A 27925-nucleotide genomic window follows, 5' to 3' on the forward strand; every position below is an offset into this window, starting at 1 on the left:
TTTATTTTAGGGTTATCAGGTGTCTGTAAATGCACATTTATTTATGTTTAAAAGCTTACAATGTTTGGTGACTGTAAAATAATTGATTTTATGAAAAGATAATAAATGTAAATAACCGGGGGAAAATCGTGTTAAACTAAAATTTCTTTAGAAAATTAGTCACAAATTGGCTTATTCCATTCGTTAGAAAAACGTCAAAGATGGCGGCGCTCATATGGGACATACCAGAGGGAGAAAATCAACAATCTAAGGAACCAGAGGAGCTCTCTGTGTTTGGTTATGCTTGTAAATTATTCAGAGATGACCGGAAAGCCTTTTCCATCGACGAAGGAGAACATCTGATACCATGGATGGGAGATTCCAGTCTGTTGATTGACAGGTCGGTTCTCAAGAAACAGCTGCTTTTACAGGTCTCGATTAGCTCGTATTTCTCGCGACGCGAACGCGTTAATCACGTCATTTTCGTTTCAGGATAATTGTACTTGATCAAATAATTTGTTAACATGAAGTATTTATTTAGGAACTATTAATCAATACACAATAAAACAGAAATGAAGAAAGTAATTTCTGTCTGACCTTGACCTTTATATGAATGAATGGAATGCTCAGCCATATGACAAATGTTGGTGGAAGATTTTGTCAGTTGATGATATAGACTACAGTAACTGTCATGTAAAATCGGCACCAGGTTTTCTCTCAAAATCTTTATATTGATCTGATATATTCATTTGAGATGACGTCTATCGATATATATCCTACCGCAGACTATAATCCGTCATCATGTTCGTTCGGACTTCGTTATTGTAAGATCATACAGGAAAAATCTGCAATGTTGTCACTACGCTAATACCAGCGTACAAAATAAGTGCAGAATATTTGTTTTCTACTCTTCTAAATCCCTTTGCTTTATGTACTTTCTATTCAGCGTCATCAATCTTAGTGGCAGACAAAACAGGCACAAATCAATAATATAATTACCTTATACTAAAAAATTCACCCAATTGAAAATAGATCAATTTGTCACCTGGTTTTTATACCATTTCAATTTGAATGTAAACAAACAGGGTCAGTAGCTTTAGTATGGAACAACATAGAGGGGACAACCTGTATCCCTGCACTATTAAAGGTCATCAAGCGCCTTTTTATGAAACTAATACATATATATATATATATATTGCTTATTACCACAAAACACAGATCAAGTTTAAATTTTGGTGGGATCACTTTTTCTGTTCTAAAGTTATGTGCATTTACTATTTGGAAAAAATTCTGAATTTTTCATTTCTGTTCTCTAAAGTTACCTATATCTGAATGTGTTGAAATTATACACTATGGTTTTTACCACAAAAAAAGATCAAGTTCAAACTTGGGTCCTCACTTTCATAGTTCATAAGTTAAGACCCTTTAAAAGGTTACATTTGTAAATGGGGTGTCATCTATGTCCCATGGACACATTCCCATTTTTAGGACTTTTAGATTCAGCCTAGTGAAAAAACTTCACCTTTAATGAATACTATTAATAGTCAATGTTAGTAGCCTGGTGCCAATTTTACATGACAGTGACTATATATATAAAGTCCTTTAAATTTATTGTCTGTATTGTTTTTGAGCAATATTGATATTTGGTTATTTTAAGAACCAAATTGTGTATATGTTGTGTTTGCAGAATGTTTAATTTCAGATTGCCTTGCAGTGACGTTTTAACACAGACACACTGTTGGTAATTATACAATTGTGTTTAACAGGATAAGTATTGGTTATATAAATGTGATTATTGTGATAAATGTGATTATTGGTCACATTTTTATACGACCGCAAATTTTGAAAAAAATTTCGTCGTATATTGCTATCACGTTGGCGTCGTCGTCGTCGTCGTCGTCGTCGTCGTCCGAATACTTTTAGTTTTCGCACTCTAACTTTAGTAAAAGTGAATAGAAATCTATGAAATTTTAACACAAGGTTTATGACCATAAAAGGAAGGCTGGTATTGATTTTGGGAGTTTTGGTCCCAACATTTTAGGAATTAGGGGCCAAAAAGGGCCCAAATAAGCATTTTCTTGGTTTTCGCACTATAACTTTAGTTTAAGTGAATAGAAATCTATGAAATTTTGACACAAGGTTTATGACCACAAAAGAAAGGTTGGGATTGATTTTGGGAGTTTTGGTTTCAACAGTTTAGGAATTAGGGGCCAAAAAAGGGCCCAAATAAGCATTATTCTTGGTTTTCGCACAATAACTTTAGTTAAAGTAAATAGAAATCAATGAAATTTAAACACAATGTTTATGACCACAAAAGGAAGGTTGGTATTGATTTTGGGAGTTCGGTCCCAACAGTTTAGGAATTAGGGGCCAAAAAGGGACCCAAATAAGCATTTTTCTTGGTTTTCGCACCATAGCGTTAGTATAAGTAAATAGAAATCTATGAAATTTAAACACAAGGTTTATGACTATTAAAGGAAGGTTGGTATTGATTTTGGGAGTTTTGGTCCCAACAGTTAAGGAAAAAGGGGCCCAAAGGGTCCAAAATTAAATTTTGTTTGATTTCATCAAAATTGAATAATTCGGGTTCTTTAATATGCCAAATCTAACTGTGTATGTAGATTCTTAATTTTTGGTCCCGTTTTCAAATTGGTCTACATTAAGGTCCAAAGGGTCCAAAATTAAACTTAGTTTGATTTTAACAAAAATTGAAACCTTTGGGTTCTTTGATATGCTGAATCTAAAAATGTACTTAGATTTTTTATTATTGGCCCAGTTTTCAAGTTGGCCCAAATCGAGGTCCAAAATTAAACATTGTTTGATTTCATCAAAAATTGAATAATTGGGGTTCTTTGATATGCCAAATCTAACTGTGTATGTAGATTCTTAATTTTTGGTCCAGTTTTAAAATTGGTCTAAATTAAAGTGCAAAGGGTCCAAAATTAAACTAAGTTTGATTTTAACAAAAATTAAATTCTTGGGCCTCTTTGATATGCTGAATCTAAACATGTACTTAGATTTTTGATTATGGGCCCAGTTTTCAAGTTGGTCCAAATCAGGATCTAAAATTATTATATTAAGTATTGTGCAATAGCAAGTCTTTTCAATTGCACAGTATTGTGCAATGGCAAGAAATATCTAATTTCACAATATTGTGAAATAGCAATTTTTTTTTAATTAAGAGTTATCTTTCTTTGTCCAGTATAGTAAGCAAGAAATATCTGCAAGATTTTTTTTTAATTGGAGTTATCTTTCTTTGTCCAGAATCAACTTAAATCTTTGTTATATACAATATACAATGTATATTCACTTTTTACTACCAACTGATAAATTTAAATAATCTTTACCATTCAGTGATAACAAGCAGTTTTTTTACATCTTAATATTTTATGATGTATTTAAATGAGAAGTAATTGTTGCAAACTCCATTAGAATATTTTAATTGAAATTAGTTTTGGAATAAGGGAAAGGGGGATGTGATTAAAAAATTGGGTTCAATTTTTATACGACCGCAAATTTTGAAAAAATTTTCGTCGTATATTGCTATCACGTTGGCGTCGTCGTCGTCGTCGTCGTCGTCCGAATACTTTTAGTTTTCGCACTCTTACTTTAGTAAAAGTGAATAGAAATCTATGAAATTTTAACACAAGGTTTATGACCATAAAATGAAGGCTGGTATTGATTTTGGGAGTTTTGGTCCCAACATTTTAGGAATTAGGGGCCAAAAAGGGCCCAAATAAGCATTTTCTTTGTTTTCGCACTATAACTTTAGTTTAAGTTAATAGAAATCTATGAAATTTTGACACAAGATTTATGACCACAAAAGAAAGGTTGGGATTGATTTTGGGAGTTTTGGTTTCAATAGTTTAGGAATTAGGGGCCAAAAAAGGGCCCAAATAAGCATTATTCTTGGTTTTCGCAAAATAACTTTAGTTAAAGTAAATAGAAATCAATGAAATTTAAACACAATGTTTATGACCATAAAAGGAAGGTTGGTATTGATTTTGGGAGTTTCGTTCCCAACAGTTTAGGAATTAGGGGCCAAAAAGGGACCCAAATAAGCATTTTTCTTGGTTTTCGCACCATAGCGTTAGTATAAGTAAATAGAAATCTATGAAATTTAAACACAAGGTTTATGACTATAAAAGGAAGGTTGGTATTGATTTTAAGAGTTTTGGTCTTAACAGTTAAGGAAAAAGGGGTCCAAAGGGTCCAAAATTAAACTTTGTTTGATTTCATCAAAATTGAATAATTGGGGTTCTTTAATATGCCGAATCTAACTGTGTATGTAGATTCTTAATTTTTGGTCCCGTTTTCAAATTGGTCTACATTAAGGTCCAAAGGGTCCAAAATTAAACTTAGTTTGATTTTAACAAAAATTGAAACCTTGGGGTTCTTTGATATGCTGAATATAAAATGTACTTAGATTTTTGATTATTGGCCCAGTTTTCAAGTTGGCCCAAATCGAGGTCCAAAATTAAACATTGTTTGATTTCATCAAAAATTGAATAATTGGGGTTCTTTGATATATGCCAAATCTAACTGTGTATGTAGATTCTTAATTTATGGTCCAGTTTTAAAATTGGTCTAAATTAAAGTGCAAAGGGTCCAAAATTAAACTAAGTTTGATTTTAACAAAAATTAAATTCTTGGGCCTCTTTGATATTCTGAATCTAAACATGTACTTAGATTTTTGATTATGGGCCCAGTTTTCAAGTTGGTCCAAATCAGGATCTAAAATTATTATATTAAGTATTGTGCAATAGCAAGTCTTTTCAATTGCACAGTATTGTGCAATGGCAAGAAATATCTAATTTCACAATATTGTGAAATAGCTAATTTTTTTTTAATTAAGAGTTATCTTTCTTTGTCCAGTATAGTAAGCAAGAAATATCTGCAAGAATTTTTTTTAATTGGAGTTATCTTTCTTTGTCCAGAATCAACTTAAATCTTTGTTATATACAATATACAATGTATATTCACTTTTTACTACCAACTGATAAATTTAAATAATCTTTACCATTCAGTGATAACAAGCAGTTTTTTTATATCTTTTTAAATATTTTATGATGTATTTAAATGAGTAGTAATTGTTGCAAACTCCATTAGAATATTTTAATTGAAATTAGTTTTGGAATAAGGGAAAGGGGGATGTGATTAAAAAAATGGGTTCAATTTTTCTCATTTGAAATTTAATAAATAAAAAGAAAATTTCTTCAAACATTTTTGAGAGGATTAATATTCAACAGCATAGTGAATTGCTCTAAGAGAAAACAAAAATTTTAAGTTCATTTGAATACATTCATTCTGTGTCAGAAACCTATGCTGTGTCAACTATTTATTCTCATTTGAAATTTCATAAATAAAAAGAAAATTTCTTCAAACATTTTTTTGAGAGGATTAATATTCAACAGCAGTGAATTGCTCCAAGAGAAAACAAAAATTTTAAGTTCATTTGAATACATTCATTCTGTGTCAGAAACCTATGCTGTGTCAACTATTTAATCACAATCCAAATTTAGAGCGGAATCCAGCTTGAATGTTGTGTCCATACTTGCCCCAACCGTTCAGGGTTCAACCTCTGCGGTCGTATAAAGCTACGCCCTGCGGAGCATCTGGTTTACAATTACGAGTCATCTTATAGTTCCAGAAAATAACAACTGGCCCAATTTTGGCCACACAATACAATTACACACACTGATCATACTGACACAGTAAAAAAATATAAAATTGTAACATACATGCCATAATAATAAGAGATTCTCTTTGTTTATAAACATCATGAACATGGCTTTGGTAAATCCAATATCAAAATTAAAATAACAATTCAATTTTTTGAATTATCAAATTTAGTATTAATTGTAAACATGGTGAAATGGTAACTTTAGACATTGAAAAAAATCATGTAACAGTCATGTCAGTATTTTATGATACTGTTTGTTAGAATATTTTTGCAAAACTGGTCTGAAGAAACTGACAAGATTTTATTATATTGTATAATCAGTTGTAAAATAAGGATATGTTTGTTTCCTAAACCTACTGTTTATAAATAATGTAATAATTAGGACCAACTGGAAAAGATTGTATAATGTATCATAACTCAGTTTACCAATGGTTACATAGAAATAAACATATTTTTATATTAATTTAAAATCTCATAAATTTATCTTTATGTTTAGCATAGTAACAAATTTTAATCTGAATTTAAGGTGATTTGAAAAATTTGTTTTCATTAAAGAATGTGAATATAAATATGTTTAGAAGCGTTCCCAAATGGGCATAAATTTGCTGAGTTCAAACTTTTTTTGTTAAAATAAATGTAAAATGTTTCAAGTCTGAAATTTTAATGATTTTAGACATTTAATTGTAAAAATGATTGAATAATATTTTTAATTTTACCAGTAGTGTGTGTTGAATCTATTCAATTGTCCAATGTTCAAGGTCATGACCCTCAGGGACATTTTGTTGTTTGCTGATGTATTTGTAAACTTATTATTATTTGTAAACAATTCATTCAACTTGGAATGATTTTAAAAACTTAACAGTGATACATGTAGTTTTCAATTAGGAACATATGTTGTATTATGTTACTGTTTTCCCTACAAATTTGATAAATCATCCTGATGAACAAGTAAATTTAAAATAACATGACTGCATCTTGTTTCTTAAAGTTAAAATACACTGTATCACATCCTTAAGAAAATTAAAATCATATTGCGTAAATGCCATGATAAAAAAAGACCTTTGGGAGAACATTACATGATGTGACCATACACATGATACATATGTTTAGAATTCTGACAAATTTGTTTTTATTTAAAACTACAAAACTATTTGTAACTCAAATCACCTTGAAAGTAGATTGAAATTATCTTCAATATGACCACTTAATTTACAATATATACATGTGTGCATATAAAGATATAAAAATGAAGGAACAATTTATAAAAATTACCTACCCCAGACAAACATACCTTTAGATGATCTCAGTTCCTTGAAAGCATGAACATTTGTTTGATTTTGGCATAATTTTGCAATACTAAGATGTGTATATATGTATATTGGTGGTCATATTGAAGAGAATAGTATTCTTAAACTTTACTGGTTATCATTTTATGGTCACATTATAAATGTATGTATTTATTCTGTACCTTCAGATATGATGGAAGAGGTCATCTGTTTGACCTTTCAAAATATGATGCCAGTCATGTTAAGAGGGCGGAGCTATCAGAGGAAGATAAACAGATGGAATCATGGTGTGACGAGGAAAGATACCTGGAACTCAAAAATGATCTAGCAGAAAAAAAGATGTATGAAGGTAGGAATTCTGTTTGATATTAAGTATAAGTAAAAATGGTGTTTTTCTCAGTCTTGTATAATGTTAGGGACGACATCAAAAGATTGATGTAGGATAAAAAACTTAAATTAAATAGTTTGGGGGTGAGGGTCTACATTGCTTCAAGTTTTGTTAATCTAAAATCGATTTTACATATATCCATATAGGTAAATCAATTTTTCCCAAATTAAGTTAGGAAGGGGGTAGGGGGGTCAGCTAAAAAACTATGTGAATCAAGTTTTTCATCCTACATTTGATGTCGTCCCTTAGTGGTCAAATACATTTATAATTAAAAATGTGCAGGGGGTAAAAGGTTGCAAGAAATGATCTTATTTATTCCTAAAATGAAAATTTAAAAAAAATATACTGTCTAATAAACTAGGATGATTGTACATACAAAATTATAGTTAATTCATGGAAATGACAAACTATAACGATCAAATGTCATTCTTTCACAAGGAAAACCTCAACAGAAATGATAGGATCAGGTTTCAACAATTGGAGCTTAGATGTGCTGTGATTCATATGAATTATAGGATGATAATTTTAATGGATTTTGTTGGTTCAAGTGAAGAATGAATTGAAATTTTGAATTGCCAATTTTCAAAAGTCTTGCCTATAGAATTTGGCAAGACCTGAAAATCAAATATCTATGAAAATGTTCCCTCAGTCCATGAAAAATAAATTAATCCTGGCATACTACATGTTAAACATGACATTTAACATTACCAATGTATTGGGGATATATTTATATAATGTCTATTGAAAAATCCTAAAATCTTCAGAAATTTAGATTTGCATGTTATAAAAAGAACCAAACTAAATTAAAAAAATATAACATGTTTAAGCAATTAAGGAATTTATTCTTTTATTCTAGTAGAATTTTAATTTGTTGATATGTGTATGTTTATATGATGTTTATCTATACATTTATTTTTTTCGTGCAGAGGAAGAATGGAAGAGATATTATCAGTCTTTATCAGAAGGTTTCAATGCTGTGGGATTTAGCTACGACCACCAACATCACCAAGACTACATGGAAACACAAGTACAAGGTACGTTACCATCACCAACTTACTCAATATCGTCGCTGGGCTTCTAAAATGTAGTACTTTTTTACTTAAAAATACTTTTTGACTCCAATGGTCTGGGCGGGAGGAAATCTTTGGTAGTACAAAATTGCATACAGTTAGATCAATCAAAATGTGTGAAATAAGACATATATTGCAAAATTGCCAATGTCAGTTGTTTGTAAAGTTTGCCTCCAAAATGTTGTATGAAAACATGAAAATCGTTGTAGAATGGCTTTGGGAAAAAAATAATTGTACATTTCTTTATTTCTGTGAAAATAATTTTAAGTTCTTGGATAATCCAGAAATGTCAAAGTTTTATTTGACTAATATTTCAAGTTCACATACAACATTTTGGAAGCATGCATTTTGCCAAAATTTTCAAAGCCTGTTTGTGAGATAGTTTTTTCTTGAAATATTTGTAATTTACAACATTTTTGAAGCCCAGCGAAAATATGTGTCATGTGTATGGTGAGTATAATATCTCATACAGTCTTCCTTAAATTGGGTTCTTTGTTTGAAAAAAAAACAAAAAATGCCCGTCACTAAATAGCACAATGAGGATTTCCAGAAAAAGTTTTCACTAACTTGTAACTTATTTCATTAAATTATTCTACAATCACAAACACACACTCAGTAATATGTCACTTTGTTCAATGACAATATACAAATGGCAAAACTTATGGTCAAGTTTGTGTACAAGCTATGATAAAAACTGGAACTGGTCCAGTAGAAAATGATCAACAGTCCAACACTAAACTGCTTAGTACAGTAACATGCTTCATTGCGCTTAACAATATGTTTTGTACATTAATTGTCAGAGAGTTATAGAAATAATACAGAATAGAATTTCTTTGAATGTAATTAACTGTTATTTTCTATCCACAGAACCTGAGCCCATATTTATAGTACCAGAAGATTTACAGGTCCCTACAGAAATGGAAGTCGTAAGTTAACCAGGGTTATTTCATTTAAATATGGACGTCAGATAATATGAAATATTTGTAAAATTAAACCACATTTACAAAATGAGTTATGAGCATTTAAAGGACCTAAACAATGACTAGTGTAAAACCATTCATACAGGAAAACCAACAGTCTAATCTATATAAAATAAAGAGAAAGAAAAAAACTTAGGAACCACATCAACAAAAACAACCACTGAACATCATATTCTTGACTTAGGACATGTGCAAAAAAAAATATGTTTTAACCATTTAACAAGTACCAACCTTCACCCTTACCTGAAACCGGACATCACAACATAAAAAGACGTGCAAAAAAAATATGTTTTAACCATTTAGCAAGTAACAACCTTCACCCTTACCTGAAACCGGACATCACAACATAAAAAGACACACTATAAAGTGTCTATTAAAATAAGTCTATGACATGTATTTTGCCTAGAAAAACAGGGATAAACAAAATATAAATCATCCATCACTCTTGATGATTCTCAGCTGCATCTCATCTCAGGATTATTACTTTTTAATGGGATTTTAATGGGATTACATCCTCTTGTTTAAAAAAAAACATTGATAATCTATAAATTTTTAGACTTTTAAGGTATTAGAGCTAGATATTATTTATGTTGAAGAAGCACCTAATGCTGGAGACTCAATGTGTTAACTTCTTTATATATATTTGGAGATTTTTTCCCTCTGTATTGCTGTCTTGTTTACATATACACCACATCTTCTTTATTCCTGAGTGCCTAAGGGAAGATTAACTTTATAGCTAAATGTGTAACCCTCTTTAGATAAAGAATTATTATTATTATTATGTTTGAACGAACTAAAGACCAATAAAAACCATGAAACCACAAGGAATAGCATTGACGTAAGATTTGAAGTAAAAAGAAAATTTCTATTAAAAAAAATGGTGAATAGTTATTAAGGTCAACTTTATAGCTAAATGTGTAACCCTCTTTAGATAAAGAATTATTTTTATTATTATGTTTGAACGAACTAAAGACCAATAAAAACCATGAAACCACAAGGAATAGCATTGACGTAAGATTTGAAGTAAAAAGAAAATTTCTATTAAAAAAAAATGGTGAATAGTATCTCAGTTTCTATTTATTTTCTTGATAAATCCAAATGACTTGAAGTAGGGTAGTAAATATAGTAAAACAAGATCTTGTATAATGTCTTCATGATCAAACATAACATCTACTTTTAGCCTGAATCAGAAAAACAACATGCGTTTATAGAAAAAACAGCCAAGTTTATTGCTGGTCATGGCATGCAGATGGAGATTATAATAAAGACCAAACAAGCCAAGAATTCTCAGTTTGATTTTCTACATTTTGAGGATCCATTAAATCAGTATTATAAACATATGGTCACCATGATAAAATCTGGGAAATATAAACCTAAAGAGATTAAAGAGGACGATGATGATAACAAAGGTATGTTCTGTCTGTTATGCTGCATTCTTACTCTGTTGGGCCAATACAAAGTACATGTAGCGTTGCCCCAATAAAGTAAAAATATGATTCACCAATTCTATTGATTTTTTTCACACCAAACCAAACCAAAGATACATAATTTGGTATTTGCTGCTACTCCTCTACGCATACAATGTCTGAGAAGAACAAAGACTGATCTGTTTGGAGTCACAATAATGTGTCTGGATATGGTTACATGTCTTCCTGCAGACTGTTACCTTGTGAACTAGCACTAGCTAAATTTATTTGCTAGTTCACAAGGTAACAGACTGCAGGAAGACATGTAACCATATTAAGTGTAGTACAAATCAGGGTCTATATTCATATCACAATTATTGTGTTCATTTCCTGAATATGTATTTAACATGTTTAATTTGCCAGTGCCAGTGGGCATTACACAGCCACCATTCCATCCATAGGTTTATTAGATACAAATAAAATAAAATTGAGAATGGAAATGGGGAATATGTCAAAGAGACAAGAACCCGACAATAGAAAAAAACAACAGCAGAAGGTCAGCAACAGGTCTTCAATGTAGCGAGAAATTCCCACGACCGGAGGCGTCCTTCAGCTGGCCCCTAAACAAATATATACTAGTTCAGTGATAATGAACGCCATACTAATTTCCAAATTGTACACAAGAAACTAAAATAAAATAATACAAGACTAACAAAGGGCAGAGGCTCCTGACTTGAGACCGATGCAAAAATGCGGCGGGGTTAAACATGTTTGTGAGATCTCAACCCTCCCTCTAAACCTCTAGCCAATGTAGAAAAGTAAACGCTTAACAATACGCACATTAAAATTCAGTTCAAGAGAAGTCCGAGTCTGATGTCAGAAGATGTAACCAAAGAAAATAAAGAAAATGACAATAATACATAAATAACAACAGACTACTAGCAGTTAACTGTTAAAAACTGCTTCTCATGTTAGAAATGATATGGATATGTTTTTACATCAAAAAGTTTCTACTAAATTATTATTAGATATTTTCAGAAAATATGTGAAATGAAATCATAAATATGAGTGAAACAGGGTGCTTGCTTGACTTTGTGCCCTTGTTATATGTTTTGTATGAAACATACAGAGATAAATTACTGCATGAATTAACTGCTATAAACAGCATTCAGTGTGAATAATTGAATGTTTTTTAATTGACTTTGAACTATATTGATTATATATTTGTTGCATGATAATTCTCTTTATTTCAGATGATGATGCTCCACATAGGCAGCATGGATATTTACATCCCAGTTTAGTGCAGACACACACGACCAAGCCTAACTTAGCACCTGCTGTCAAGATGCCAGCTGTATCGATACATGATACACCGTATGGTAAACTGCTCAAACATCTGAAAAAATCTACTCCTGACTCTGATAGAAACAGGTTAGTACTGAGTCAGCTATATCTATACTTGATACCCTGTATCACAAACTACTCGAACATCTGAAAAATCTACTTCTGACTCAGATAGAAACAGGTGAGTACTGATTCAGCTATATCTATACATGATTCACCATATGGTAAACTACTACTTGTGTTGTACATCTTTTGTGATAGGCTCTACAGTAGTTTAATCTATCTTGTAGTTAAAAACTGTTTTCTTGTTTCAATCATACCAAAAGTGTTAATAATATTGTATTAATATTATTGAAACTTGCATGTTTGTTCATGGAGATGAAGCACAAAGTCCTTCAGTTCTGCTACTGTATAACATGTATAATAATATATCTTAACATATACTTAAAATATTTTGATGCATTAAGTTATTGAACAAAATATGTTTAGATTAATTAGAATTAATTGATTTGTATTTTCATTTCAGTAGTTCACCAACACCTAATCAGGACCAATACTCAGGAAGAAGTTACTCTCCACATCCTACGAGCAACACTCCTCCCCCTGAGTCGAGTAACACGTTCATACATCAGACCACAGACTACCATCACATGCACCCTGGTGTTCCCCCACCCCCGGGACTGGAGCCTGTCACCTTACCATCGTCTAACCAGCCTCCACCCCCGGGGACAGAGTTAGAGGGACCATTGATACCACCACATCTACAACAACAAGTCATGGACGAGGAACATGAAGAGGAAAAACCACCAAGGTTTGTCTTATTACCAGTTTTTATAAAAAAAACATTATTTAAAGGAAAAAAAGTTCTGGTCATTATTTGATTTACGATCTGAGTTGCTGGTTATGATATATATTTTTTTACTTAATGGAGACGATAACAAAACAACACAACATATATGAAATCAATTGCAGACTAAGTACTACCAAGATTGCTGATCTGTTATGGCATAAAGACATAGTGTACCTTTAAAAGCTGTATTTTGAAACATGATGTAAATTTTGTTACTTATGCTGAGTTTACACATAATTCGAATTCGATTCGCATTAACTAATTCGAATTAGTTAGATTCCCATTCGAAACGTTTTGCTTCCTAACGTCAATTCTAATTCAATTACAATGCGCGTCAAATTCGCTTTACTGTCCAAACGACGTTAACATTTAATTCCCATTGAAAATTCAAATTAAAAAAAGAAGAGTGTGTGAACGTGATAAGCCAATTCGATTGGAATTCAATTCAATTTAAATGTTGTGTGAACGAGGCATTAGTTGCTGTAGATTCAGTTTATAGGTTCATTTTTTCGTTAGATTTAACCAGAATAGGTAAACTGACAAATTAAAGGTTGGTACAGAGAAAAAGATAATTGAAATCCAACTGTATCTCATGTACTCTATTGGTGTAATAATTTGTCATTATAAAAAAATGCTAATTTTAGGATCAATAAATCAATTTCGTTCCTCAGTGTTTCCAACTTCATACATTTTTGGGCCTTTAGAAATTAATAAAAATATGAATGTCACTGATGTCTCTTAGAGACGAAATAACTGTCTGGCAATAAACAATAATTTAATCCTGGTATATATGAGTTTATTTACATAATAGTATCTGTATAACAGTATTTTTAAATGTTTTTTTCTAGTGTTCATCATGCCCCTGTGATGATGGGTCCCTCGTTAGAGCCAAAAGTTATACCACCTCCTCCTGACATTCAGCCAATCATTGATAGGATGGCCATGTATGTTGCCAAGAATGGCGTGGAATTTGAGATTGTAGTCAGGAGTAAAAATGATCCACGCTTTGAATTTCTACAACCATGGCATTCATACTTTAGATATTACAACTCTAAAAAGAAAATATTTATTGAGGTAAGTAATGAATCCATTGTTTTCTACATGAATATACCCACTTCAAAATGTGCTGATAAGTGAGATAAACACACATGAACATATGCTGACAAATGAAAAAAGGCACATCTATACCTGTACAACAAAAACACATTTAAATGTATTGATCAACCATGCAGGAGTTGACACACACAAACACCTTGACCATTGCAGGTGAGCATACTACCACAAGATCACCAATTAAGTTATGGTTGTTATTTCTACCTACACAGCTACTTTTGCATAGGTACTATTTCTGTACTTAAAAAATGCAGTACAAGAAATTTACTTTTAATATTTAGTAATATTTCTTTACTTTAAAACTATTGTAATATTTAGGTACTTGTATTTTACAGTACTTGATTTGTACTAAATATTTTGGTACAGAAATAATACAATATTCCTTGTTTGAAAATCATAACTTTAAGAGATTTGGAATAGAAAAACTTTCAAAATGCCGAAAATGTAACGGTGGGAACCAAAAATCTGTAGTACCTAAATTTCAAGTACAAATAAAGTACTGTAAAATACAGGTTCCTAAATATTACAGTAATTTTAGAGTAACGAAAAAGTACTGAATATTAAAAGTAGATTTCCAGTACTACAATTTTTAAGTACAGAAATAGTACTTAAGATGCAAAAGTAGCTGTGTAGAGAATCACTGACAGAAATTAAAAGCTTAATGTTTAATCATGTTTTATAAAACAGTATTTCCTGGCTAACCTATTATTTCCAACACCATGTTAACAGGTTTACTAATTTGGCTCACCATACAAACTATAATTTACAAAAAGTTTAATTTTGCTATACAAGTTTAAAGTTTAATGAATATGGAATTATTGGAAATTGTTTTGTATATTTCCAGGAAGTTTTGAAGGAACGAGAAAAACTTGAGAAAGACAAACCTGCCAAACTTAGTTTCTCTATTAAGAACAAATCCAAAGATCAGGACGGTGTAGTATCGTCAGAGAAGAAAGTGTTTGACCATGACAGCAGTGGAGATGAAGGTAAGAAACCAGTGGTTGTGATGGAAACAACTTTTTGTTGAACCCCTTTTTGGCTGAGGCTTTTTTTTATTTCACCCCACCATGCATACATTTTTAATTAGACATTTCCTATAATTGTCAAGCAATTTAACCACCACCCATCAAATTTTTTTTTAAATTTCCTCCCGATTTGACATTTGTTTTCTTTGTAAGATAAAATTTAGGTTTTGCATATTTACAATGGTTTATATCTACGGTACTATTATGTTGTTTCAAAGATAAAAGCCCTTATCTCTTCATCTATCCATCCATTTGTCCAATATTCAAATTTGAGTGTGACAGAAGACTTTATAGTCCAGCGGATATCAGAATAATTGATCACTTTATGGTAAAAGCATGAAACTTGGCATAGTGAAAGAGTAAGGGGTGTAGACAAAATTCAGATATGGAGCCACAAAAAAAAAATCCAATATGGCTGCCAAATTGAAGATGGCCGACATAAGTATAACATAAGTTCACTTGATGAAGTCTTCCAATTTTAATGAGTTCAAAAGATGTCACAAACTTAAGGAAATACAATTAAGATATGTCAATTAATATTTTTTTAACCTTATAATACAGAAACCATCAAAATGGCGTCCAAATTCAAAATGGCGCGTCAAAATATCTAAGTTTGACAGTATTCGTATGTATACACCATCATTTTGTGATAGAAAGTTACCAAATCCGTGAAACTGATCATTTGATATTGACAAAGGCCTACAATGTATCATTAATACCTGGGTGCATAGATAATCTTTTCAAAATGGCGGCAAAATTCAAAATGGCGCTGTTATAATGTCAAAATTTGACGTTTTTTTTGGTACCATCAAGTTTTTGCCAACCAAATAAATCTGGTAATGGCTTACTTGGATTTGCAACTAAACAATTGCCCCAAATAACTCTACCTTGGTAAGCTACACGTTTCGTATGTTCAATGAAGAAGTGCATCTCGTGTTGGAGGAATATTGTCAATTGTTCTTGTCTTCTGCGTGAATAACTGTTTTCTTAACTCATTCAACATATTAGCTGTACTAGACCGATCATACAAAAGCACAACATATCGTTCTATTACTTTTAACACTTTTAAAATTTCCACTTCATTTGGATTCTCAATAACCTGCACAAATGCTTATCTCATATACGGACCATATGTCCAAGCTGATTTCCTACCTTTCCCAGAAAAAGCTGAGACTGTGTCACAACCAGTAAATGAATGGAACAGTGGAAAGACTTTCAATTTCAATGGTCCTAGAGCAAGGCACAATCCATGAATTGACATATATCGGAAGTTCTTTCCAGTGCCAAATCCTATCCACATCTGTTGAGCCATTTGAATTCCCCTTTTCATATGCATGCAGCTTGGAATAAGGACATGCCAATTGAAAGTTCTCCTTCAACTAATGAGATATCTGGTTGGCTGAATCTTAGTACAGCTAGTTGAAGATTTTAATAACTCTCTGGTAAAAGAGACAATCTCTTTGACTGACATTTCAACAAATGTTCAAATTGGTCAAATGTTTGAACAAACCTTGGACATCCTCTCAAATATGTTGGAATAAAGATATACCTGTACCATGGAATGAATCTTTTAACGAGATACTACTTGGATTGTGATCAATGTTGTCTACAGCAGATGAAGTAAATACATTTTGTAGTAGATTTGTATAGGGCAAACAATACCTTCTTGTTGGAGATAACGACATCAAGCATCATTGGCCATGGAAGTAGTAATTTCTAACACTCGTAGGAGACAGACAGTCCAAGTTTGAAAAAAGTATCTACTAAATCACGTTTTCGGGTCTTACAGTGGATCATGGTTCCCAAATTACCACAAACTGGAGGTTCATGATCTTTCATGTGACAATAAGATAGTTTCTTTGTACAACTATACATCAGAAACTGTGCTATTGTTAATCTCGACTGAGAATATGAACGATCCTGAATGTTGGGCCCAAACTGAATCATACTGACCAAAGAAAGCAATGACTGGGGTACAGAAGCTTCCTGACATTCCTTTGAGAAGGTTCCTTTAAATTCTGTATTTGATGCGAAAATATCTTTACGAACAAACCTAGCTGCTTTTGATATGTTGACAAACTCATTATCAAAGTCTTCTAAGCAGACTCTCTGCAATGCAGGACCAATATCAATGTCATCTTTGAAAGCAAGAATGTTTTCAAGGCCTTGTTTGTAAGCATCTAAGTCAGGGAAATTAGATACAATTCTGTGTTCTTCAGTCGTGAACTATTAACTCGAGATGAAACATCTGCACCTAGACGTGTTATTATTTTTTTATAAAGTTTACATAGATCTGACAAGTTGTAAACACTTATGGTCTCAGCACATGACTTTGTTTCATTTATATAAGAGACTAGTTTTGAGAATGCAATACCATGGATTTGACTTTCCTACTTAAATTCATCATTATCATTTTGCATTTCAATTCGAAGTGCACGATTAAATAAGGAAACTAAACATTAAGAGTGGTACTTTTCTTCCTGTGCAATTAGATCACCAGCACTTAATTTTGAAAGTAACAATGTGTCATTTAATTTTACTGCACATTCTCTCACTCGTGTATCTTGTCCAAACGTTGAGGACTCATAAGGGCTTCTTGGCCATTTTCATAACAGAAAAAGCACACGAGTTACTGGTAGACTGAACGGAAAAGCTATGTCTAGTTTTCTTAAAGATGTGGTTGCTTTATTATCATTCTCTCATGTGAGGTTTGTTTTTCTGCTCTATTCAACTTTGTTCTGTTCAGTTTTAAGTTGCAAGATTTGTGCCAACATGCCTTTTGGTCAATGAAAGACTGTGCAAATCCAGATTCCTCATCCAAGTTTTCAATGCACACATAAATGCCTTCAGGCATCAATCATAATTCATGAAACTGTCACCTAAAGATTGATAACCAGCACCAACATTGAGACGTTTAGAATCAAATGGGCATATAAGTTTTTAATCTATAATTTCTTGGCATAGGATGCAATTTGCCCAATCAATATTATTTGATTTAGTCGGTTTGTCGTATTTTAAACTTGATACCCTGAATGTCTTTTCAGTAGCCATGTTGTAAAAACTATGATCGTAAATTGGTTTATATATTCCTTGTGGATAACTTCTGTATGCCAGACGTGCGTTTCATCTACAAATGATGTATCAGAGACGCTTGAATCGAAAAAGTTAAAAAGACAAACAAGAAGTATGTATTTCAATATTTGATGACCTGAAATCCTGAAAGTTTATACAAAACACACATATTTGTTGATTGTTAAAAGCTTTCTAGATATACACGATATAGTTTATGATAGTAAGACTTATGGCGGCCATTTTGAATTTGTCGGCCACTAAGGAATTATTTTTGATTGTTCAATATTCAGAAAATATTAATTAGCATCATAACTAGCAATATGCAAAGTTTTATGCTTTTATTTTCAATGATCAATTATATCATTTTTTTTACTCTGCCTCATGACTGCTGGTGGCCATTTTGAATTTGTCGGCCATTATGGAATTATTTTTTATTGTTCCATATTCATTACAGATTATTAAGCACAATAACTAGCAATATGCAAAGTGTTGTGCTTTTTATTTTCAAATGATAAATTATACCATATTTTGGGACTCTGCCTCATGACTGTTGGCGGAAATTTGAAAATTGGCGGCCATTATGGTTTTTTTTTCATTGTTTCATATTCAGAAAAGATTATTAATCACCATAACTAGCAATATGCAAAGTTTTGTGCTTTTATTTTCAAATGATAAATTATACTATATTTTTGGACTCTGCTTCATGACTGTTGGCGGCCATTTTGAAATAGGCGGCCATTGTGGATTTTTTTTTGATGGCTCCATATCCAAAAATGTTTATAAGCATTATAACTAACACTGTGCAAAGTTTCATGCTTTTACCATAAAGTGATCAATTATCCCAAAATATTGGACTTAGCTGCCGGACTATTATCTTTGTGATAAAGATTAGTTATTATTCTTAAGAATAACTTTATAATATTTTAAAATTTCTATAACTTGCTACTATAAGACTAGATATTGAAAAGGCTGCTTAAATGGAGCTTACATTTATTTTTCTGATTTTAGATTCTGAAAGTACGCGAGATAGAAGTATAAGATCTGATTTGTCTGGAACTTCAACACCTGTTGATTGGGAATCGTCCAGTAGAATATCATCAGACGAGAGGCAATCAGAGAGGTCAGAAAAAAAACTAGGTAAGACTGATGTGAGATATTATTAGTTACATATTTTGCTAGTGACCTAATATGGTATATATGGGGTCGGTAAATTCCATATGGGGCGAGAGCGAAATATTTCAATTGAAAGTGGAAATTTCTTGTAAAATTTGGAAGACACAGTTAACATTATAATTGATTACATAATTGTTGTATAATACTAAAATTGCATTAATTTGAAAGAGTTATCTTTTGAATATCAATAAATACCACTTTTATGAATTATCAAGCAATTTTAAAACTAGGGAATTGGAGGTATACAAATTTTCTCTTTTCTTTCTTAACTTATTTGTCTAAAATGTCCCTTTTGTTAACATCAATATTATATTTATAAACTTGTATCTTGTAAACAGCTTCAGACTTTTATTAAAGATGTCTAGATTTTTCTTTTTATGAATTTTCTTAAGGACATTGATTAAAACCTGCATGATTTAAGGCCAGGATTTTTTAATTTGTTGGTTTACGGATCCGCCGACCCGATTTTGCCGATTTCCAAAATAAAAATAAAATCGAATTTTCAGGCTTTTTTTTATTCTCGCCGACCCTAACAAATGCATTATCACTGAAAAATAATTAAAATATCCTTTTTTATGAAATGAAATGTATTAATCACTAACGGATGTGATGACACTTTCTGTTGTGAAAAATGAAACTTTCAGTTTACGTTTCTAAAAATAGACAAATCAATTATTAATGACCTTGAAATGTCGTTTGCGCAAAGAATTTTGCGGAACGAAACCTGTGTTTAAAACCAATTACACAATAAGTTCGTTTTTCTTATTTGTCACCAGTCCGTAAGATGCATGTTCTCATATAAATAGACTCGTCCAAATGTGGACAGGTGGAAGTTCAAGACATCAAGTTAAAATACTGAATTTTAACAAATCATTTGATATTTGTTTGTTTTATAGATAAAAAAAAATATCGTCCATTTGAATAAAAAAAACGGGAATGCATGACAACAGATTATTTAACCTGATATTCTCGTTTTTTCAGTGGACGAGTCTATTACGTTTTTGACACGTGTGTTGAAACTTTTTTTTTCTTTATCAGTTTTCGTGCTTATTATTTTTCACCAAGTTATGATTAAAGGCTAAGTCAAATAACTGACGTGAATCTTTTTTTCTTGTCTGTGAAATGACGATTTAATTTCGTCTTTGTCAGTGTACCCCCCTTTTTTTACGGGAAATTATTAGACAATGTCATGCGATGTTTACAGCTGAGCAACAATATTTCATCAAACTAAAATTTAAGAACGATGAAAAAATAGTATGACAAACATATTATTAGAAAGGTGAAATATATTTTTATTTTGCATATCAGTTTTCTGTCTTGAAAGATCTTTTTTTTTCCGACCGACCGACCCGACTTTTTCATGGAGAAAATCCGTAAACCAACAAATTAAAAAACCGTGGCCTAAGTGTGTTGAGCGAGTAAAACTTGCATTTTTGTGGATTATTGATTTTGTGGTTTTGGCAATGTCTCCATTCAAGCCATACAGAGTTTGTAATTTCTTTGAACATTTTATTTCACTGTTTCTATCAAAAATTGGTATCCAATGGATTGATATCAATTACACTGAAACCTCAGTACTTTGAATTAGTATTTTTATTGATTAAAAAGTTATTTAAATTTGTTTGCAGCTCAAGAAAAACTAAAAGATAAATTGGCAATGGCTGCTCGAGAGAAGATGTCTAAAGCCAGTCGAGAGAAACAAGTCCAGGCTGAGAGGAAAAGGAAGGCAGCCATGTTTATCAATATGTTAAAATCTACAAAATCTTCCGATGAAACAAAAAGTAGGTCAAACTTCACCACTTTAAAATCTATGAGTAGAAATACAGGAGTAGAGAGGTGTTATCATTGGCCATTTCCTGACCTCTGGTATCAGGTTTATAATTGCATTGGCTGTATAATATATGACAAACCTTGTATTTGTGTTATAAAACAAAACAAATATTACATTTAAAACGAAAGTAAAAATACTTATTATCATCGTCAATCATTTTAAATTGCCAGAAAAGTTAAACAGTCACAGATATATTTTCTGCTTGGTTGATTGAAATTATGTGGTTAATGAAAGCAACAGAAATATGCAAAAGGCATCTATAAATCATTTTACAATCATCACTATAGATAAAAAGCTTTACTATTAGTATAGCTCTGAATCCAACATCATGATTATTTTAACAGGGACAAACAAAGGTCTGCCATGAACACTGAACTCCCTAGAGGAGACAGAAATACAGTCAAATATAAAGACAACCACTGACACGATTACTTGAACAAGCTATGTCTTTCATTGGCAATCCTGTCTCTTTAGCTATAAAAAGAAGATGTGTTATGAATACCAAGGAGACAACTCTCCACAGGAGACCAAAATGACACAGTAATTAACAACTATAGGTCACCGCCTTCAACAAAAAGCCTGATCCGCTTAATCAGCTATAAAAGGCCCTGAAATGACAATGTAAAACAATTCAAATGAGAAAACTAACCGCCTTACTTATGTACAAAATATGAACGAAAAACAAATATGTAACACATAAACAAACGACACCATCTGAATAACAGGCTCCTCAATGAACTGTACTAAAACGTACATGCACTTACTGTAAACACAATGTTATATTGAGAAATAAAATTATTGTTTTTACAGATGGAGGAACACCTAGTAGTAGTAGATCACATACACCTGCTCCATCAGAGGACCCAAGGGAAGACAGCGAGCCAAAGAGAACAAAAAAGTCTAAATACTCAAGGTCAAGATCAAGGTCACCAAAGAGATCCAAACATCGTTCAAGGTCACGGTCACCTAGGAAACGGAAATCTCCAGCACCACCACCTAGTGCCTTCCCTAGTATACAAAGGTATTTATCTTCAATCAAAACTCTGATACTGCGTTCTCGTTATTATTTTTTTGATACCAATTTTGTGTATTTTTCATAGGTACAGGGAAACCAAGAATTGAAATATTTAAAGAATTACAAATTTGCTTAATATGAATATATAGATACAAGACAAAAATGTAAGGGATGTGGTATGAGTGCTAATGAGACAAACTCACCATCCAAGTCACAATTTGTAAAAGAAAAACTGTTATAGGTTAAGGTGCAGTGTTTAACACGGAGCAGTGGTTCAAACCAAACAACAAGCTATAAAGAAGACTTTTATTGACAACTGTATATTACTATTTATACTGCACTCATTTTATTTGAGCAGTCAAAATGTGTTGACAGTATATTTCTATGTCATATACAGTCACTGACCTGATATCACTTTTCCTCATGAATATTTAAATAGAAATTGCTGAAAATATGATTAATTATTCATACGACCTTTTCAACTTTTCCTTGTTTCCAATGTATACAACGACTCAAAACTTATTTCTTTAGCAATTTTTCGAGAAAAAAACCCATATTTCACTTGTTAATATTATTGGTTTGCAAACTATAAATCATTGTGTTGTATGCTTATTGTTGATATTTAGTTCATTCTCAAACAAATTCATTTACCATCGATTATGTTTTTCAATTTCATTGTGTTGTATATTTCACCGCCTGCATTATCTGAGGCCCTTTCATAAAAGGGAGAAGTTTCCCAATATTTAAATCAAATAATGATGTTAACACATTTAACAACAATTGAAAATGTTTTTTTTAGATTGCAGTATATAGACAATAATAGTGCATTGACTTGACATATCAACGATATAAGGATTCAGCCCGAAACGGTGAAAAAACTTGGCAGAGCCTTCTAAGCCTCATCCTTATATTGTTGATATGTCAGGTCAATGCACTATTATTGTCTATATAACTTAGATTTGGTAGGTAACTTTGTTGTCTCAGTATAATGTTGTTGAACTTGAATTATACTTCATCATGTTCATTTTTTACTGATTAATTTTTATTAAGGTCAGAATCTAGGTCACCAAGTAGATATAAAACTTCCAGGCATTCTAGTCCATATCAAAAGTCAAGATCACCTAGTCGTAAAAGGTCAAGGTCACCGCCAACTGTAATAGATTTAGATCCACCAACTAAAACAAAGAAGTCAAAGAAGTCAAAGAAAAGTTCAAGGACAAAATCCAGGTATGGTTCAGGAGTGATATGTATTGAATGGGAAGATTTAATTTTATGTAAGAAATCTTGTTAGAATTTACTTGTATCCAAATTAATCTTTGAAAAGACTGTATAGGCCAAGAGATGTTAACTTGTAAGGTAAATTAACATTAACAAATTACTGTATCACTAATTATTTATAATGGTGATCACAGATTATCTAAGGTAAACTTTTGTGGATAAAGAATGTTATTATTATACAGTGGTCAGTGACTTAAAAATGTATTAGTTGTCAGATAAACTCTTCAATACATTTGACTCCTTGATGTCATGTTTTTATGCCCTTCCTACGATAGTAGCGGGACATTAAAAGTCTGTCCATGATTGGTACTTATTTTGGGAAGCCTCTACACATTATTGTTAGCATGAAAAATTTACAAAAAGTTAATACACTATATTTCATTGTATTCCTAAATAATCATTTCAGATCTCCCAGCAGAAAGTCATCTAAAAAATATGAAGACACTGAGGCATTAGATAGTATAAGGGAGAGATTATCAGCTAGTCCGGCGCAATTACCTACCTCAATATCACCAGACATGTAAGTACTCAGTTGATGATATTTGTTGGGATACATTGTATTTTCTGTATTGTGCATCACTAAAATTTGTCTTTTCAAAATTTCGGTTAATATAGCTACCGTCTTTTGGGTTGTATAATGTGCAACCCCTTTGTGGTCCAAGAAACAAGAGTAAAAATGTTTGTTGTTTATATAATACTCATCGACATATTTGGAAAAGTTACAACTCCAAAATCGGCAAACAGGAAGTTTTTGAAACAGACACCAATGTCAGAGAATTCCGAACGGAATATATAAATAATATGAAATTGCAAATATTCTGACAAATGAATAAGAATTTAATTAGATTGAGATAAGTTTGTTTTTTTAAACCAAATTTAATAAATTGTCTGAGTATGAAGGAAAAGATTAAATATCCAAATTAATGTTATAATCGAAACAACAACATAATTACAAATCAGTCAAACAATTATCATTAACATCATTAAAACAAAATGCTCTATGGAAGTTATGATCTGTTTGATGATTTATTTTCTTAGTTCCACAAGTGTTGACCTCTTTAATGATTTATTTTAGTTCCACAAGAATCTCCCAGCCATTAGATGAAGACAGTAATAGTACCATGTCAACTGATAGTTCTAAAAATGTTTCTATTTATTTTCTTAGTTCCACAAGAATCTCCCAGCCATTAGATGAAGACAGTAATAGTACCATGTCAACTGATAGTTCTAAAAATGTTTCTATTTATTTTCTTAGTTCCACAAGAATCTCACAGCCATTAGATGAAGACAGTAATAGTACCATGTCAACTGATAGTTCTAAAAATGTTTCTATTTATTTTCTTAGTTCCACAAGAATCTCACAGCCATTAGATGAAGACAGTAATAGTACCATGTCAACTGATAGTTCTAAAAATGTTTCTATTTATTTTCTTAGTTCCACAAGAATCTCACAGCCATTAGATGAAGACAGTAATAGTACCATGTCAACTGATAGTTCTAAAAATGTTTCTATTTATTTTCTTAGTTCCACAAGAATCTCACAGCCATTAGATGAAGACAGTAATAGTACCATGTCAACTGATAGTTCTAAAAATGTTTCTATTTATTTTAGTTCCACAAGAATCTCACAGCCATTAGATGAAGACAGTAATAGTACCATGTCAACTGATAGTTCTAAAAATGTTTCTATTTATTTTCTTAGTTCCACAAGAATCTCACAGCCATTAGATGAAGACAGTAATAGTACCATGTCAACTGATAGTTCTAAAAATGTTTCTATTTATTTTAGTTCCACAAGAATCTCCCAGCCATTAGATGAAGATAGTAACAGTACCATGTCAACTGATAGTTCTAAAAATGTTTCTATTTATTTTAGTTCCACAAGAATCTCCCAGCCATTAGATGAAGACAGTAATAGTACCATGTCAACTGATAGTTCTAAAAATGTTTCTATTTATTTTAGTTCCACAAGAATCTCCCAGCCATTAGATGAAGATAGTAACAGTACCATGTCAACTGATAGTTCTAAAAATGTTTCTATTTATTTTAGTTCCACAAGAATCTCCCAGCCATTAGATGAAGATAGTAACAGTACCATGTCAACTGATAGTTCTAAAAATGTTTCTATTTATTTTAGTTCCACAAGAATCTCCCAGCCATTAGATGAAGATAGTAACAGTACCATGTCAACTGATAGTTCTAAAAATGTTTCTATTTATTTTAGTTCCACAAGAATCTCCCAGCCATTAGATGAAGACAGTAACAGTACCATGTCTACTGATAGTTCTAAAAATGTTTCTATTTATTTTCTTAGTTCCACAAGAATCTCCCAGCCATTAGATGAAGACAGTAACAGTACCATGTCAACTGATAGTTCTAAAAATGTTTCTAATTATTTTCTTAGTTCCACAAGAATCTCCCAGCCATTAGATGAAGACAGTAACAGTACAATGTCCACTGATAGTTCTAAAAATGTTTCTAATGTAAGTATCAACAAAGTGGAATTTGTGGAAATTGTATATTATTTTAAAAATATTTGTCAACATGAACATAAAGGCAACCTTTTTTTGTGTTTCATCAATTTATTGTAAAATATCAAAAGTCTGGACAAAAACAAATTTTACGAGTCCAAATTTGATAGTAATTTAATTAAAACAATGATGAACTATGTGCAAGTGCTAAGAGGAATGCAAACACTAAAACATAATACTTGTAGTTCAAAGTACATGAATCAGTTAATAGGAAGTAGATGTTGAACAGATATGAAATTTTAGAAAAATTCTGCCAACAGGAAAAGAAGCCATGTTCTATTGTTAGGTTATCATTATACACTTTTAAACCAAAGATTAACTTCAGATCTGCAGTCAATGTCAAAAATATAAAACAAAACAGGACAGTTGTCTCATTGGCACTCATACCACATCTTTCTATATCTCAGTACATGTTCATAATATTTTTTCAGTATAAGAGGAATTAGTCAAGGGAAAGTTTGGAAAACCAGAACAAAATGCAATGCAGATAAATGAAATATGTTTAAACAATTTTCAACAAGACGGATGATAGTAGGACAGACACATGTAACACAATATAACATTGCTGCCAATTATTAGCAGTGCATAAAAATCTTCTACCAATTGTAAACCTTTAACACAGATCTTGAGTTATACCTTTAAATTACCTAATATTTCATATTTTTCTTCTCCATTCCAGTATATGTTACACAGGGTAAGAGCTCTGATTAAAGCCAGCAAAGAAGCAGTGAAGAAAGATGAAGATATATTTGAAGACACGTGACATCAATATTTTACAATTGTTGAATCATTCTGTATTGTATACTGTTATCACTCTAATAAAAATAGTAACAGTGTTTTTAGTTTTAACATTAGTCCATTATTATCTATAGTTAAGCTGCTTTACTGTTGTTGCTTAATGGGATCAACTTTTGATCCCCATCAATACCAGATAACTAGAAACACTAGTGTTGTTATACAATTCATGTAGACCAAGAATTTGGTTAATTTGCTGCCAATGTAGTTTGCTGATTCATTTTCGCTCAAAACAATTGCAATGTGAAAACATAAATTCTAATATGACATACTACATTCCTTTGTAAACAACAGCATGATCACATTCTCAATATGTCTATAATAAGTGCAGACTCAGTGATTGATGATCATATTAATATTCATAAGGAGATAGCAAAAGACAGAAACTGCATAGCTTTATAAGAAGTGCATGAAAATCGCCTGAAGGTCCAATTTATTCAAGGTCTTAATATTACAAACTACTCTCAAATGACTTTGAATACCAGTTACCAGGTCAAACTAAGTTTATACCTCAAACTAGTTGCATCAGAAAATGTGTAAGTTCTAATCTATAGCATTTAGCCCTAAATATACACAGAAAAAAGTCCCATAAAATCTTGCTTGAGGAAAACTCGAAATCAGCATTTTTAATTTCCAATGGAAAACAAACCCATCATAGATACCAGGATTAAAATTTTGTATAAACCCTTTAAGGTCAGACACGCTTTAAATAAATTAACATTGGAAAGGGCGATAACTCTGCAAAATTGATACTTTTTTTGGTCAATTTGGGTTGATTTTCTAAAAATTCATGTAAACTATGATACTTGATGGGATTATAAGTTTGTATTTGACTACATTGAATAATCTTCTGCTCATGAAAAGTGTTATGTGTATTTTTATTTGTTTTTGCACATTTTTCATTCAAGAAATTGCAAATTTATGCGACCAATTTAAAAAAAAAGTGAATTTGGCATTGTTTAAATCTGTAAAATATATTTGTTCAGCATCTACCTTGTTTCAATATACTTTAAACCACAAAAAGAATAGATGCTTTATTTGAAAAATCTAATAAATGGTCAACTAATGAATGATGAAATCTAGGTTGCAGCTTGATAAAAGATATG

General features: G+C 31.5%; 1 protein-coding gene across 1 annotated transcript; it reads left to right on the plus strand.

Moving 5' to 3' along the window:
* Positions 1–167: 167 nt before the first annotated feature.
* On the plus strand, positions 168–26860 carry LOC134681505 (splicing factor, suppressor of white-apricot homolog). Its single transcript, XM_063541143.1, has 16 exons — positions 168–379; positions 7137–7297; positions 8263–8370; positions 9274–9332; positions 10567–10795; positions 12046–12223; positions 12663–12947; positions 13835–14060; positions 14944–15085; positions 19205–19333; positions 20998–21235; positions 21958–22221; positions 23266–23442; positions 23900–24013; positions 24749–25976; positions 26704–26860. The coding sequence occupies exons 1-16, from the start codon at positions 201–203 to the stop codon at positions 26785–26787; spliced, it is 3801 nt and encodes a 1266-aa protein (XP_063397213.1). The 5' UTR covers positions 168–200; the 3' UTR covers positions 26788–26860.
* The last annotated feature ends 1065 nt before the right edge of the window (positions 26861–27925 follow it).

The sequence above is a fragment of the Mytilus trossulus genome, chromosome 8 (genome assembly GCF_036588685.1).
Source record: "Mytilus trossulus isolate FHL-02 chromosome 8, PNRI_Mtr1.1.1.hap1, whole genome shotgun sequence".
Taxonomy (NCBI): Eukaryota; Metazoa; Mollusca; class Bivalvia; order Mytilida; family Mytilidae; genus Mytilus; species Mytilus trossulus.